The sequence below is a fragment of the Odontomachus brunneus genome, unplaced genomic scaffold, assembly GCF_010583005.1.
Source record: "Odontomachus brunneus isolate Ranch 3 - 2012 unplaced genomic scaffold, Obru_v1 Obru_scaffold_042, whole genome shotgun sequence".
NCBI classification, from domain to species: domain Eukaryota; kingdom Metazoa; phylum Arthropoda; class Insecta; order Hymenoptera; family Formicidae; genus Odontomachus; species Odontomachus brunneus.
In genome coordinates, this window is record NW_022639492.1 from 330,525 (window position 1) to 348,635 (window position 18,111).

The window sequence follows — 18,111 nt, forward strand, 5'->3', positions numbered from 1 at the left end:
TATTACACACGCTTCCTGAGTATAGTCTGGATGCAGGGCTGTGTAGAATGCAATACTGCTCGGCGGAACATCGGGAGTAAATCTGCCTGTTCAGCCGCATTACCGATGCAACGGCAAGAACGTTGCACCGCGCTGCGCCGGCGAAATGCAATGCGGATAGATAGCGACGGCGGTGAAACAACGCTATACGCTGTATGGCGATGCAACTGCAACAGCAGCCAGTACACGACGTTGCGTCTCGCACGGATCGCTGTCTCGGAGAGATGTGAATTTAGGTGAGGCGATGCGCGAGTGTACAGAGGAGAAACGCATTAGTACCGCATCCGCGCGATGCGCTGCCAAGTTTCTCGCCCGGCTTTCTCTCTCTCTCTTTCTCTCTTTCTCTCTCTCTCTTCCTTTCTCCCACTCTCTTTCTAGTCGCTCTGGTCGCGTGTCTAAGCTGCACGTCATGTGATTAATTTCTCCAGAGTCAACGCGAAATATTATGTGGGAAGGCAGATTGAAGTGCAAGCAAAAAGAAGTCAGGTAAAGAAGTCAGGTAAGTAGTTAGGTAAAGCAATTTCTTATGAAATATCAACGATTCAGAAATTGCCATCAAAATAATCAGAATGTGGTCTAAATTAACAAGAAATCTTGATAATTTCAACTGAATTCTGATAATTTCGACCAAAATTTCTGTGAATCGCTCATATTTTCTCAGACAAACAGATGTACGAAAAAAATGATTATAATTTGCTCAAAACAATATATCATGCAAAATGCAATATGAACACTTATTTTAATAAATTTATAGTTGCATCAATAAATAATCACAAAATTTTTAGTATTGTAAATGACATATTTAATATGTCATTTAACAATTAATTCAATACAATATATTTGCTTTATAAATTTAATTAAAGAAAATTTAAGTCTTTATTTTTATATATTATCTTATGCCGTGATAATTACGAAAATCTATCTTTGTCGCTGCGTCAATATAACAAAAACTTTTTTGTGTTTTTTAAGTGTACATACCCCGATAGACCGATGATAAAATAGAAATACGAAAACAATATGAAAAAAATCATGAAAATTTGTTCTGAACAATGTATTATGTTAAATGTAGTATAATAGTCTGAGCATAAGTTTGATGCTGCATCGATACGACAAGAAAATTACATTGTATAGTGTAAATTTAATGACTGATTCAATATATACGGAATATATTATCTCATAAATGTAATAAAAAGAATTGCAAAGTTTCGATCATCGATTCTGTCTCGCGTCGTAATAATCATCAAAGTCTGTGCAGATGATTGTGTGGTATAAATATAATGATCGATTCAACAGTATACATGCCTCAGAAATGTAATTAAGAAAACCAAGAATTGTACAGTTCCCGTCGTCGATTGTCTTTTACGTTATGATAATCATGAGAGTCGGTTCGAGTCACCAGGAATTCGTTAGAACTCCAACCAAATATTTTTTTTCCGCGTGGCATCTTTACCTCATTCCCAAAAGAGAGGCATTTTGATTGCACCGGGCTGCGGGGAGAATGAGAGCGTGACGCGACGGAATATAACGGGAGTGATTGGCGAGCTCGGAAACGCGGCGGAATCTTCGCGGGAATTATCGCCGGCGATGTTATTCTCAATTAATCGGAAATTCTCGCTACGCGTCCGCGAACGCGCTGTAAATTGTAATTCGCTGTCGGGAGAATTAATTCTTGAGCCCCGGAAAAGAATGAGTGTACGTCTCAGCGCGGTTCGGTATCCTATTATATTTCATCGACCGGCGCGTCTGCCATTTCACTCCCGAGACGTAATAATATCGGCGTCGCGCGAACTGCGACGACTGTATCTCACCGCTTGTGCATAGAACACATCTCTCGCCGATTACCGCGCATTACTGTCGCGTCGACGAACGCACCACGGCATACCGGTGTAGTGTTTTTAACCATTCTCTCTTTCTCTCTGCGGGCTCGCTCAGGCGCTCTTTAAATTCATTACTCCACGAGAGTATTTCTCTTCGCAATCGCGAACGACCGAGTCTACGCTTTTTTAATTCTCCCTCCCCTCTCGCCCACCTACTGTAAATCCCCCTCGAAATGCAGCATGAAAATACATCACCGCGCGCCTACGGTCTACTGCACTTTTACAACGTCGCGGGTACCTCTAATGCACCGTTTACGCTGCACTCGAGAGATCTCGAGATTTCGAGAGATTTGTTTAATATTTGAAATCCCTCGCGGAAGTAATTGCGAGCCGTCGCGTTCTTTCCTCGCGACTGCGCCTTCATACTGAGACGCGTATTAAAGGTTTGAGAAAATAATTCATAATTGAGAGAAGAACGTGGACAAATAGTAAATGTCTGTACTAACATTGCTTGTAGCTGTACGTCGCCATAGAGTGATTATTCCAGAACATAAAAAGAGTAATAAACCAGAATTCTTCATTATACTCTACATAAGTTTATAAATTAATCAAATATACAGAGTGAGTTATCCAATGATAGATTCTAAAACATCTCTGTTATCTTTTTATATTAGAGCAAATATGTAAAGAATAAATCGTATAATTCTGATCACAATATTATTTCTTCCAACCAGTGGATATTGACCGATTAAAATTTTCTTTGACTAGAGTAATCAGCAAATTAATAATCGAAATTAATCAATCGTCATACATAAAGCTATATCTATATATTGAAGCTCAGCTGAGATAACTGAGAGCAATTAGCTGAGCGAAAACACCTCCTACAGGAATCTTTCTGTCACAACTAAATTTTTCATTTGCTTCTCCCAAGTAACAGAAAATTCAGTTACATTAACGGACTTGCATCTCCCGTGTGTACATAAATATGGCAGTCGATTTGCAAAGGTTGCAAGTGATACAAACAATTTCATTGATTGACGAAACAAATTATTAATAAAACTTTTATGTGATCAATTATACACTGATTAATAATTATTCTCAACAATCGATTAAATTATTCTCGATTATACGTGTGAAGATTGATTAATTTGGATTATTGATTTGCTAGTTATTCTAGTCAAAGAAAATTTTAATTGGTTAATTTAGATTACTGACTATTTCAGTCAAAGAATATTTTAATCGGTTAAATCGAACATTGCTTCCGATTGCACAATTTATTTCCAGCACATTTTTCCATATAATATAAAAAGCAACAGATATTTCAGAATCTAACCTTACGTGACTCATTTTGTGTATATATATAATATGTTATGGTATAATTATAAATCATATATGTGTCATAATAAAAAATACATATTTGATATAATATGCAGTGAAAGGTAGTCTCGATATGTGTATGCCGGAATGTTAATCAAACGAAAACTCGGTAACGAGTTATCCAAATGAACTTTCATGACTATCAATCACGATCAATCATGATTATCAATGATCACGACATGAGACAATCGATCATGGAAACTTTACAGTTATTTTAATTATATTTATGAAGCGCGCAAATATAGTGTGTATGTGTGTATTGAGATAATTATTAAATTTGCATTATGCAAAGATAATAAATTTCTCGTAGTACTGACGCAGCAACAAATTTCCTAAGAGTTACACCTAGATTTTCATATTACATTTTACACGACATTTTGCTTCGAGTAAGTTTTAATAATTTTTCTCGCATTTCCTTCGCATTTCTACTTCGTCATTCTATGTGATAAATATGAGTGACGTCTGAACCACTCGTAAGAGGTGCAACCTTTGCAAATCGGCTGCCAAATTTATGTACACACGGAAGATGCAAGTCCGTTAATGTAACTGAATTTTCTGTTACTTGGGAGGAGCAAATGAAAACTTCAGTTGTGGTAACAGAAAGATTCTTGTAGGAAGTGTTTTTGCTCAGCCAATTGCTTTCAATTATCTTAGCCGAGCTTCAATATAGCTGAACATTCAGACGAACATTTTCAGCCACTGCAACAGAGATACTATTTTTCGTCAGCGAATTTTTCGTCTGGTTCCCGTTTACTCGAACTGGAATTTTTTCCCTGTGCACCTGTTTACGTGGGCACTTCTGTTGTCTCGACTGAAAAAAATTCCTCTGAACATTTGCTTGCGTGAAAACCCGGTTGAAACACCTGAGAACAATTGATTGGAATAGAATCTTTCTAGAGAAATATTTCTATTCTTACAATCGTCTAATCCTCCGACAACAAAATCATTCAATCACATGGACCGAATTTCTTTTGATATGTATTGTATTGAATGTGAAAAGTAAAACATTTCCAGATAGCAGACAAGGCAATTAAAAACTAAAAGAACTGTTTACTCCTTCTGCTCAATTTTTCGCATGCAAACTGCGCGGGGATACTATCGCAAGAGTGACCCGCGATCATCTCTGTGAACGTGCTCACTCGATCCCTACCCATCGTCGTCGACACTTGAATCAATACAGCTCCGAAGGTCGTGCAATGTTCCTCGATATGCAACTGAGCGCAACAACAATCTACCCGCTCGACGCCCACGCTCGTCGTCCACTTCGCTGCACTTTTCGCGACGCGACTCGCGGCTGGGGTATCGAGAAGTCGGGAGGACGTGTCGCAGAGCTTTGCGCGGCTTTCCCGATCTCGCGAAAGGCCGATTAGCGCGCGAAGACGCGAAGCGCAGGAGCGGCACTGCCACCGTATATTCACCGTTGCCTTCTCTCTCACTTCGGCACTGTGCACTGCAAGAACTTCAAATGCGGCATGGGGGAGGCGCGTCGTTCCTCTCGCCGGTCGCGCGCTCCGCTTTTAGCACTCCGCCAAGCGGGATACCTCCGGCCGAACTGGTCGCCGTGGACCGACGAGGAGGAGCTGGCTGGTCGTGCCCGGGCCTCGTGGTCGGTCACGCGCGTTATCGCGGCCGGACCTCTTCGACGGAGTCCACTTCCATCCGGCGCCACCGTGGCGCAGGTAGAAGTGAAGTCCGAAGACGACGGGACTCTTCTGCCCGCTTTTCTGGCGAAAGCGACGCGACGCGACTCGACGGTCGAAGGTCGTCGGCAGTTTTACGCGAAGCCGGTCCTCGCGTTACACCGCGGCCCGCCTCCTCTCTTTCTCTGTTCCTGCCGGAGCGGAAACCCCCGGAGCGCAACGGACACGGCTTCGAGCGGCCCGAGAACACGCGCGTAGTCGTTCGACACCGGTTCACTACCGACTGGAGAGGATACGAGAACCGGCGGACCGCAGCGACAGCGTCTGCTGTGACCTGCGAGCAGCAGGCCCTCCATGGGGCCCCATGGTGGGGAGGGACCCTCTCGTTTCAGGGGGCCCTCAAGGTAGCAGAACCGGCGGAGCCCGGTTGCGAGGCCACGCCGAGCAATCTGCTGTCTGAGCAGGAAGAACGACTTCTGCCCCACGAGGTCATTATTGTTTGCCGTTATTATTGTCATTATACGCATCCTGCGCCCGACGTTTTGGTCGGCCGGGTGCGAGACAACGAATTGCCGGGGTGACGGTGCACCGCCAGTCGTTTATTTCGATGAGCACGAGCGAAAAGTAGAGCCCGATAGGCTGATGTGCGCAAACTTCACAGCATTAAAAGGACTGGCAATTGTGGATATTTAAAAAGACCGAAAGTGGTCTATTGATCACTTATCGGAGACAAATTAGAATTAGACAAATGTCATTACAATTTATTTAGCCGTGCATAATGATGACGAAAAGTCAGAAAAGGTCATGGGATTCTAAGAGGAAAAAATGGAACATAAAAAATATGACAGTTTTTATATTTAGGTGGTCAATAGATCACTTTGATCCTTTTAGTATTAAGTGTATGAAATCGCGATACATCAAGTCTCTCATGACTGATCAGATTGCGCTCATTTATCACATAGAATAACGAAATAGAAATATGAAAGAAACGCGAAAAAAAAACGAATGAAAATTTGTCCCTAACAATATATCATGTTAAAGCTCCGTTATACCTTGCCGGCTCGGATTTGTGATGTCAAAAGCGAGGAATGATACACACACATATATATTGACGAAAGTTGCATGCCATTTCTGAATAAAAATAAATATAGACGAAAAAACATTTGAAATTGCTTGGACACACTTGTAAAATTGTCCGAAAGATATCTCTTTCCCACATATAATGATAAATAGTCGTATAGTAAATAGTGAGACATGTGGAATGATGAAATGAGTCAGTTTTGTCTGCATGCCTCATTTCATCATTTATTATAGGACTATTTATTAATCGTCAGAGGAAAGGGATACCTTTTGGACAATTTTACAAATATGTTCAAGCAATCTCAAGTGCTCGTTGGTCCATACTTATCCTCATTTAGAAATAGCACGCAATTTTCGTCAGTACGTCGTTCCTTGCTTGTGACGTCACAAATTCAACATAGTCGCGGCAAGATGCAAGGAGATTTAAATGTAATATGGAAATCTGAATGCAACTTTTGGCATATTTGTTGCTGCATTAATACGACAAAAAATTTGCATTTTTGTATGATGTAAATTTAACAATCAGTTTAATACAATGTATTTACTTCATCAATATAATTAAAAGAATTATAAAGTTTTTATTATAGATTGTGTGTGTGTCTCATGTCGTGATAATCGTGAAAGTCTATCATAAACTTTGCAGCAACTTTAAATACATTATATCACGAAACACTGATTTCCTTATGATTGATTCATATTTATCATATAAAACGATGAAATAGAAATATGACTGAAATGCAAAAAAAAAAATGATAAAAATTTGCTTCAAACAATATGTTATGTTAAATGTAATATGAAAGTCTAAATATAACTTTTGGCACATTAATTTACATTAATATATAATGTAAATTTAACAATTATTTCAATACAATGTATTTAATTCTAGGTAAATATAAAAATTCGCTCTCCCCCCCCTACGCTGGTTCTTACTAATCTAATAATATGTTTATTGTGTATTTACTTTAGCACAAAACAATCCATTCAATACAGTATCTCGAGTCGAAATTTTGATCCTACTTTCAGCCTTACTATTTCATTCAACACCTAGTTTGACGCTAAAAAGAGTGAAAAAGAAAATTTCGAATATCATCAGAATCAAACTAGGAGTAAATCGTATCATTAAAATTAAACCTACTTTGCTAACTTAGCTCCTATATTTATTGCGTCATAGAATTCAAGGTTTAACACAGAGCCAAAATTTCAACTTGGGTTTACTTCACCAATATAATTTACTTTATCAATATAATTAAAAGAATTGTAAAGTTTCCATCATAGATTGTGTCCTGATAATCGTGAAAGTTTATGTGGGGAAGGTCGTTTGACGAGAGAATGACACGTACGGAAGGGCCCGCAATGAGAGCGTGATAATGGCCTGGCGATTTTCCTGCGATTATTGCCGCGTTGCGCCGATCTGTCAATGGACTGACATATCACGTCGTGCATCGCGACACACGCGATTATATCTCCTGATCTCTCTGTTTTTATGAAACGTTAGGTTGGTGCAAAAAGTTTGTCGTATTTGTTATACAAAATAGAAAATGTAGCTATCCAATTTCGAAAGATTGGTCATTTCTAACAAAATAAACACCACATTTTTTTAGATATCTAACGAAGAATTTCCTATTTTCCTTTTAAAAAATTTTAAAAATCGATTTATCCAATTAGAAAGTATCTGAACAGAAAATGAAACTATATAACTCTGAAGATTTTATTCTATTTTATTCTTCGAATAAAATAATCAACACAAACTCGATACTTTTGTATGCATGAAACGAGGATTTTCTGCATTTCTTTTAAAATAAAAAACCATTTCCCCATTTCCTATTTCAAAGGATTAATCATTTTTACGAAAATAAACAATATCGAATTGATAATTTCTGTAGACGTCTAACGAGAAGACTTTCTGTTTTCCTATTTTAAAACCAAACTACCTATGAGAAAATTTAATAGAAAAATGACAGATCTTTGTTATCACTAACATGATACATAATTTCTGCCTGATTCTAGTTTATTACTCTGCGCATATATATTCCTGCATTTATATAAATGATTATTTCTGACAAGACACACATCGGGTTAAAATAATACCTTCTAAATTTAAAGGATGTGCACCTCCCTCACCCTCTCTTTTTCTGCCGATGGAAATAAAAAGTTCACGGAATAAAGGGTCAAAGCACTCTACATATTTTCTGCGATACGATCGCGATATGAACTTACGTTCCGCATTAATTATAGCCCTCCCTTGTGGCTCGAGTGGCGCTCGTTATTTTGCAAAATTTAACGGGCTGTGCGTCACATGGCAGGTGCTGAAATTTATGCGACAAACTTAGAAATAATCGCAGAAAGCTTCCAGCGTGGGACTGAGAAGGAGTCTCTATTATATCACGCGCAATGGTAAATTTTAATAAAAGCGCGGCGGCTTTTAACCCTTTCGAGGAGCAGATGCTCGGCTTTAATGCGACCTCGGGTGCCGGGCCTGTATCGGAAAAGTAGCATCGCCGTGCGCCACGAAACACCTGAGCCGACCGGTGCTGGCCGAGGCCGAGGTATCTACTACCCCGACGATAAACAATGCGTTATACCTGTGATGATACACGCACCGAAAACACGCGTGCGCGCACGCACATTTGTACACGGGAGTTTTTATTTTGGCGATTGATCGCAAAAGCTGCGCGCGATACGCAGCATCAATATTTAACGTATACGCGCGATACTTTTCCTCACAAAACGGACTCGCCGCATTGACGGGAGTGAAATTGCGAATTCATACCGCTATTCGCGAATTAATTTGGGATCAAGCGCGCGATTCAAAGTACGTATTTACCGTAAAAATAAATGAACGCCCATGCCTCCTGTTTGTCTCGGACGTGAAATTTTATTGATACGCTATCGCGGTACGCATGCACGAGTGAGCGAGTGATGCATTTATCTCAATTAAAATCGAAGTGCGAAATAGGTATCTACTGTGCATTCGCGAACGGCGCGTGAACGGAAGAGCCTGAGTACACTGACGAGTGATAACAGTTCATGCACATGATAGTCTGTTCAGAGGAGGGAAGGTTTCCCGGGTTTTTTCTCATGGTTTTACACACACACTCGGAAAAATATCATTATACTGCTAAGAAAAACGACTGCTCAGTTCACCTTTCCTCATTTGAGTAATAGCTATCTCGAAAGAGATAAGAATAATATTTTCTTCAAAGAATATTTTCAGAGAATATTTTCTTCTGATAATAGTCTTGAAATATCCTCATCACAAATTTGAGAGTAATTCATAATTGACATAGTTATACAAGAATGACCCGACTTACGTTTCGAGAGAAATGAAGGTAAACATTTGACATACATAATTTGAAAAGTGTAGACAGAGTAGAAAGAGAGAACTAAGATTCTCAATCGTTCAAAAAGTCAAGCATTGCCAATTTTCTTCTCTTTAAGGGCATTTTTTGACAAACTTAATCCTTAAGAAATGAATGGAATTAGTAAAAAACGGTGCAACCAGTAGAAAATAAAAAAATGTTTTTTTAGTTAATTTAAGCGCCCATAAGATCTGGATCTTTTTTGTTTTATGTAGAAAGACATATGGACTATCCATTGGCATGAAAAACTAAAAAATCATAATTTTGGCTTTGGATCATTCTTATTACAGCCAATTATGTATATAAAAGAATTTATTCTCTTTACACAAAAAAAAGATATTTGGAAATTATTTATATTTATAGGATATAGAATTTATTTCTGCGAAAAATATTTGTTTCTGTGTATAAACTTTATATCTTACAAATAAATTTTCAAATATCTTTTTTCTTAATGTACAAAATTATCATAAAACTTTATGGAAAGAAAAGTTTGTTCACCTGTATAGTAGAAAAATCAAATTTTTGTTTTAATTTAATATTCTTCATTGAAATGCTAAACTTACTAAGATTTATGAATATTTTGGATAAATATGATGCTTCCGACGAACTGTGATAATAGATTTGCGGATATGTAAACTTATGAAACACTCGAAACGAGTTTGTTTGAATGCAACGTATTACGTATTTTTCTATGTGTACAGAGATGAAAGTCTCTTGTTCGAATATATCTTATATTATTTTATCTTTCTCATAGAATCTCTATTTCACTCTGACCGCAATTCGAGATGCAACGGAAGATGTGGACACCGCGAATAAAAATGCAGAATTTTCTCCGGCAATTCCGCAAAAAAAAAAATAGAAAAAAAAGCGCGCGGTGATTCACGTGTCGTCGCATACTAATGAGTCGCAGAATATTGCGAACGTGATATCTCTTGCGACGTGCTTGCCACGCGGTTTTTCGGATCAACGCGCGCGCGCGCGCTGAAGCAACGAAGAGAACAAAGCTACACGAGTGCGTACACGCGGTGTTAAGTCTAAACAGCCAGATGGTGTTTATCAAGAATCTACATTTCATGCTCGAAATTGCGGGGCTGGGAAAAGCAGCGAGCGCGAGGCAAGCTTCTCGAACACAAAGGACACTACGTGCCCTTGTGCATTTCATTTCCGATTATAGGAACCATGAAAAATTTATAGGAGCCCGCGATTAGCGCAATCGACAACCAATTATCCTTGTCGAGTTATCGCGAGTTAAATTTTTAAAAAACGAATTTTCAAAAGACGTCCTGAAAGCGTTTCCTGGTAGAGATGTATGCAATTTTCGTAAACGTACACTCAATTATAGTCTAATATTAATGCGTTTTTATTAGCTATGAAAATACTGCGTGAAACTGGATGAGAACTTGATAGAATTTTATTCAGTGGTTGAAACACTATACCGTACAATATGAGGACTGATTCTTTTCAAGACATCTGTCATATTAATTCAAATTAAAATGTGCGTGTATCATAATATCTATCGTGAATAAATTTGAAACATGTTTATTCATACTGTTATAAAAGAGCTTAAAATTGTGCGAATATGTAGAAAAGTATATAGCAAGGGAGAAAAATTTGAAGGAAATATGTAGTATTTAACAATATTAATATAGTCCTGTCGAAAGATGACAAACAAGAATAGATATGAAAGTGAGCAAAGGCCAGATAGGGTATACGTTAATAACATAGAATTCCAATGCAATGAGAATACATCAAATTATTCTGATGATAATAACACAAATGAAAACTGTCACGATTGCTCAGACTCAAAGTCTGATAAAATAGTACAACTACACGGAAAAGAAAAGATATGGTGCACCAGAAGTATTCAGTTGACAGCGGCACAGTTGCATAGCTCTAGTTATTTTTATATTGATGATAATATGTTGGTTGATATGACTCAGTTACTTTAGTATATTAATTATATGAATGTAGTTGCACATAATCTGATCATGGCAACCAGAAATCTGTTCGGGCGATATTTACCATGGATACACTCTGGTTAGTTGGAACAACCAATCAGAGTGTGTGTTACCACTGTAACTCAACAAATGCTCTGTGGTCGCCAGCAACCACATAATTAAATGTTCCGTATTTACCATTGAATTTGATTTACATGTGGGCCAATCACACTGTCTTTTCCGTGTATAAGAATAGGTAAAAGAATATGTGTCACACATACATTTGACGGTTGTGTTACGTAAAAGGCAAAAAATATGAGAAAATACATATCACGTACTAAAAATTTCCTGCGCTATGATTTTTATTAGCATAACAATTTTTCAATTTTTTTCTAAACTTCCCAGAATGAAATTTCACTCAAAATAAGTGAAAAATGACAGTATTTTCACTCGAAGCTTGATAGTGAAAATACTGCCATACGAAATACTGCCATAAGAGTATACTGCAAATCCGAGTGTGTTATTCTTAAACACATAAGTATGTGATTGATTGAAACTTTTCTCACACGTCTCTTGCAGTTCTAAATCGCATCATTCAATACGTTTATAATGTATAAATTAGAATTTTATACTTTTAAGCGTGTTAAATTACTTGAGACTTGAGACGGTAAGAAACATGTAGAAAGGGATTCGGGCAATTACATGCTTATGCGTTAAAAAATAACACGCTCGGATTTGTAATGTAAAGATTTCACTCAAGATTAGAATAGATTCCATATAAGCGAATGTTTCAATCGATTAAAATGAATATGTTCCTTTGACGATAAAATACATGAAATTCGCTCTCCAATTTTGAAAGAAAATATTCATTCAACGAAATGGAGTAGAACATCCTTTCTAAAGGATTAAAAAATAAATCAAATTCGAGTGACTCAGTTGTCATTTTACTTTTTGAGTAAAATTTTACTTCAAAATATTTAGAGAAGAAGCGTGCAAAAATAAATATTAGGACAAATCTGCCTATTTCATGAGCAGCATAACTTGATTATGAATCAGTTGAATACTTCTTGGTCCATTCTCTCTGTTCTGTTTTTGTTCAGTAAATGAGTTCAAATCTTGTGCATCTTTCGTGCACAATAACTGCAGGAAAAGCATTACATCTTGATTGAGATCGCAAGCAGTCTTACTCTTTAGTTACTGAACAAAAGTTGATGTAACTGTTTAGTAATTGCTCGAAAACTGCATCAAATTTCTATTAGGCTTGCCTTTAAAATCGGCCTTTATAGGAATTGTGTTTTTTAGCGCATATTTCATTAGATTTTGAAGAAATTTTCAATGCATGCGCGACGCTTAAATATTCGCGAGAGGCATACCGAAGATGTCGAGCCGTGATAATTCGCCGGACGATGGCGTAATTAGCGAAAAGTCCGCATGTCCTTCGCAATGCGTCGACTAATATCGTGCACGGATATCCGGGTAGCGGTGATATTATAATCATCCCTTTTCCTCCGTACATGCTGAACGGATCGTGCCCATTAGCACTTTGTGCGGTGATTACCTCGCAAAAACAAAGGAAACTCAAAGTTGCATCGATAAAGAAAATCAAAAGCCCCGCGTATGAAAAGTTCGTGTGTGTGCTAAGCAACGCACTATGAATAAAGCTGCCTCAACAAAATCGAATGCAAATTATGTCTCTCGCCCCTCCCCCGCAGCGAGAAGAGTGGGGATAAATAAGAGAGGAAAAAAGAAAAAGAGAGAGAATGAGAGTGTAAGAGAGTGAGAGAATGAGAGAGAATAAGAGTATAAGAGAGAAAAAAAGAGTGAATGAGAGTATGACAGTATATTAGAAAGAAAAGAAGAAAGAGGAGGCATGAGAGTGAGAGAGAGAGAGAGAGCTCAAGTCGAAATTTTAGCTCTATTTTCGACGTGAACATCTCAACATCTGTATTTTCTGAAGAATATACAGATGTATATTCAGAGATTTAATATACAGATATATTGTATGTTTAATATAATTATATTATTGTATATTGTAAAAATATACAGATATATTGTATGTTTAATAAACATAGAAACAGCAGTTCTAATTAGCGCCTTTAAATTGCAGGAAATATACAAAATGTTACTTGTAGGTACTAAAAAGAATCTCTTGACAATGCTGCAAGTTAAATAAAATAAAAGGAAAGATACAGGCTTCAAAGTATAAATAAGTTAATGTTAAATGGAATATCGTGATCGAAAGAAAGATAACAATTTGAAAGGGCACGATAGATTCGTGTTCCGTCGCGTCGCGATTTTCTGTTGTTTTTTGGCAGGGTCAGAAGGCCGGTCGGGCAAGTGAAAAATTGTGCGCGGCATTGTGAAACGGTTGAAAGGGCGAGAAAGTGTCTCGCAGTGTCATAATACGCGCTATCGATGGACGGGGGCTTTGTTGGAATCGGGTTTGCATTGGCGTCGCGCCAATCTCACGGTATAACAGATATCGCAAATAGTTTGCCCGACAAAGAAATCGCTATTTGTGACGATCTATCGACGACAATCGTGAGTTGTGGAAAATTGAGATGTAAAGATCAAAATATAGCCGAGATATTATCGGAGCATAAATTTTATTACACACTCTTTTATGCGAATATATTGATGGAGATGTTACGTTGCGATCGCAATTTTATACTATTTGCATATTTGTATTGGAGTACGACAAAGTGAAAAACGAAAAATGTCCGTCAAGCGTTTCTACGCGCACTGAAAAAAGGATTTTGTTGAAACTGAAAATTTGGTGACCATAATTTAGTTAAAATGATCAATCAAATATTTGATAATTGCATCTAAACGAATTTAATTGCCACTATGTGTTTTACTTTCTCAATAATACATGTACTTGACGTAAGTAAAAAATACATAACTATATTGTACCAAGTATTTTGGTTCCAAATACAAAAATATGTTTTTAGTAAAATGACTAAAATCTTGAATCGAAATTTTAGTTGTGCATTAACTCTACACATTTTATTAATTTGAAGAATAGGTGGAAAGTCACGATATATAACACTATATAGATAACACTATGTAGATTATTGCTTTTGATGCTACCTTAAATGGCTATCTCCCGCGGTTTTCTCTATGTTTGCAGGAAAAACGTTTAATTGGATTGAGAAAATTTCTCGTAAAACTTAAACGAATCAAGAAATTCAGCTTAATGAATCAGAATTTTATTTTAATCAACCAAAAATCTTGTTAACTTGAATAAAATTCTGATAATTTCGGAACTAACGGAATTTTTGATTTGTTTATATTTAACCATAAATGTGCTTTATTTAACCAATCTTATTTTTCTGTGTTAAAATTTAAAAAAATATATTTTTTTTCAAATTCGACTATTGCCATAATCTACTCGCATTTAATCTGCACTCTGAATTTCAAAATAAACATATTAATTATATAATACGTTTAACTGCAAATAAAATATGTACGACAAGCAAATATGAAATAATTTAATACTGAGAGAAGAAATATCTGAAAAATAAAAAATATATATTGATTTGGTAAGTACCAATAACTCAATATTTACTTAATATTTACTCAAAAATCCTTTTGTTTAAATTAGATAATCAATTGTTGTCACAAAAAGCAATGCCCGCGGCTTTAGAAAAATATATTCTTTCATTAAAAAATTTTTTTTCTTAGTATGTATATTAGTATAACATACTCTAATAATCTTGCGATAGAATATGTATATATTAGTACAAGTAAGTGTATATATTAGTACAAGTAAATGTATAGAAATTATATATTAAATAAGATATTTATATAATTATACATTACGTAAGTAAGATATTTATATAAGTAAAGAATATTTTTCTTTCCGTGTGGATAAGCGAGACAATTTGCAATAAATAAGATAATTTCGTTTTTTCGTAATCTCGTAATTATTACTTTTTTTCATTAACGTCGGAAATATAGAAATATACACATGCATTCCGTCTTAACTTACCGTTTCAGCATTCCGCTCCCTGCTATTCCGGATATTCCGTCGTAATACTGACACTGGCATTGACACTGACACTCGCGCAGATACGATTCGATCGAAGAAACGCATGTTAATTAACACGATTATCGCCGGCGAGAGCCGGCATTAAATATTTTAAGAGTCGGCGAGATTGTAAACTATGTATAACTAACACCAATCCACGTGTTCCGCGTCGCGTGACATGTGTCCCGTTCGCCGACTCGAGACGTAATAACTCGTTCACGAAAAAGTGCACGACGTACGCGAATATCAAAACAATCAACAAGAAGAACGAAGCCGCCAACTGTCGTCAGTGAATAAACATTGCGCTGTGTGACCGAGACATTACGACGATCAAAACATTCCGGACGTCGCACACATGTATGTACCGGAAGTGTCGCCCGTAACATTCGACGATCGTATAGAAATTAACATATTGATATTAATTAACGCTGCATTTCTGATCAATTCGTACGTTTCATTGAGTGTCTGGCGACTTACAACTACTTCTTTTTTAATCTCTATAGCTTACCGAAATTTTCAAATAAAAAAGATAAAAATATTTTAAGGAAGGGAAGGTTGTTGTATGTATTATTTATCCATTAATTTTTATTGGATTATTTTTAATATTTGCTTATTACATATAATATATCTGCAGTTAGGTAGATAACATAATTACACCCAAAAAATGTAAATCTCATCTTCAGAGAAATTCTCTTATACATGGCTTCGAGAAGATTTTTCTAAAGCTAAGAGAAAAATATTCTATGCATGATATTATTCCTCTTCATTAAAAGAAGAATATTCTTACGGTAAAAATTTTCACTTAGAACATGGGATTAGCACTTTGGGACAAGAAATAGCACTTTCTAATTAGAGTTTTTTAAATGTTAGTATTTTCCTTTTGGTTTTAGAATAACCCCTTTAAGGCTATAACAAAAAAGAATTCCGCTAAAGATGATTATATATACTGAGCAAAAATATTTAAAAAATAAACATTGCTTATTTGGTATATATTAATAACATACTTAAATTTAAATTAATTTATTTGAATAGAATAAACAATTTCATTCACGTTTTTCGTGAAACATTAAGGTTTTGAGAAATAGAATATTTTTTTTAAAGAAATATTTTATATATTAGTATAAATAAATATGCTATTAGTTTCCGATAAATATTTTTTTATTTTTTAGATATTTTTTATTCTTTCAGTGTGTATTTCTTTTGTGTGTAATGCATTGCTTGTTGAAGTAAAAGATAAAGATTAAATTCTGGAATATTGAAATAATCGAGTATGAAATAATATATTTTCTAATGTTTTTTTCGTTAAACCTCAATAAGGAGAGAGTGATAGTAAGTTGTCATTTCTAACAAGAACAATGAATTTGTCAAAGAACGATGTCTTGTACATTGTTATTTTCTCAAATTTAGTGAAATGTTTAGAATTAATGTAGTACAATTTCGATTCGCGAATAGAACGATTTAATTTAACGCGATCTTAGAAAAGTCTTTACGGTGACAAATGTGCGATAACGATTACCGTAAAGTACACTTGGTATCGCGGGAGGGAACCGTAACGGCATGTTACACAAACTACAGAATCCAAGAGCGGTTTACGCAAACTACTGTTTACGCTACCTTGGATACGTGATACTTTCCTTCGTGCTCGATTCGCCAAACGATCTCCCGCGCTACAGTTAAGTACCCAATCCGTTTATGGCCTGCAACTGTTCGCGCTAACTCGAATTTTCGCTCGTGTTAATGCAAAGGAAAAACCGGAGAAACGAGAGAAACTTATCAGAGAGTACGTCGCGATGTTTTTTATTGTTCGTGTTCTTTCGCGAAACAGATCAATCGTAATGTTTCCATTATTTTTTGCGCGCAAATAAAAAGATCAAACATTAACTCCTCAAGTGGACATATCTGGAAAAATTTTGTGGTAAAATATTAAATTTCTTTTACTTAAACCGATGTGTGTATTTTTTTAACTTATAGTAAATGCAAATTATATATATTTTGTATTCTATTTTTCTCTCGAAATTTCTCGAGAAAATAGTAATACAAAAAAAGAGAAAAAGAATCTAGATATACTTATTTAGAATATACTTAATATACTTAAAAAAAAGTAACCGCTCTCGGAATCGTGTAGACATTTTAAATAATTGAAGAAACTAAGAAATACAGTAAATTTATGAAGATTTGTGTGTTGAAAGGACCAATTTAGGAAAAACGTATAACGTGAAAGGATTAAATAATAGGAGATATTCTTTCACTGAGAGAAAAAAAATGATCGATTTAACTAAAATTATAGTTATTTTCGACCCCAATCAGATTTTTTACAGTGGTAGTAATAATATGCATATAAGGTTGTTATCACTAACATTATAGTAAAATTTAATTAAAAAATGCTTTCTTGACTATAATTTATAGTAAGTATTTTTCTATGTGATTATAATTACAAACACCAAACATCTTTTTGTCAGTGTTAAAAAGTCACTCTCTTTTCCACTTTGCTTTTTAAGTAACTTTTTTTAAGTTGCTACACAGGCCGATCACTTTCATTTTTGCGGTTTTTTTCATTTTTGCGGTCTGATTTAGGAACCTAAAGGACGATAATTTATGCTAAAAAAAATTAGTTCAAGACTTATATAAGGTGTTTTATTTTAAACAAGAAAATGTGATAAATACCTTATATAAACGATCTAATTAATATTGAACTATTTTTTAGCACAAATTATCATTGTTTGAATTTCTCTGAATTAGACCGCAAAAGATAAAAAGATAAACATGTATCACTTAGGGAAAGTTACTTGTTATATTGCCTCAGATAACTCTCACAGAATGCAAATCAACCCT

The 18,111-nt window shown here is 35.8% G+C and overlaps 1 protein-coding gene across 13 annotated transcripts in view; it reads right to left on the minus strand.

Moving 5' to 3' along the window:
- Positions 1-18,111, minus strand: part of LOC116844569 (kazrin) — a 315,333-nt gene that overhangs the window by 187,581 nt on the left and 109,641 nt on the right. For 2 of the 13 annotated variants that reach the window (XM_032816267.1, XM_032816266.1), the window contains exon 1: positions 4,670-5,247. The exons of 5 other annotated variants lie outside the window; for them this stretch is intronic. In XM_032816267.1, coding sequence (XP_032672158.1) covers positions 4,670-4,707 — 38 coding nt within the window. In that variant the 5' untranslated portion in view covers positions 4,708-5,247. Of the gene's footprint in view, positions 1-4,383; positions 4,625-4,651; positions 5,248-15,240; positions 16,297-18,111 lie in introns of those variants that run through there. 6 more of the 13 variants (XM_032816278.1, XM_032816269.1, XM_032816271.1 and 3 more) reach the window with 6 other exon arrangements.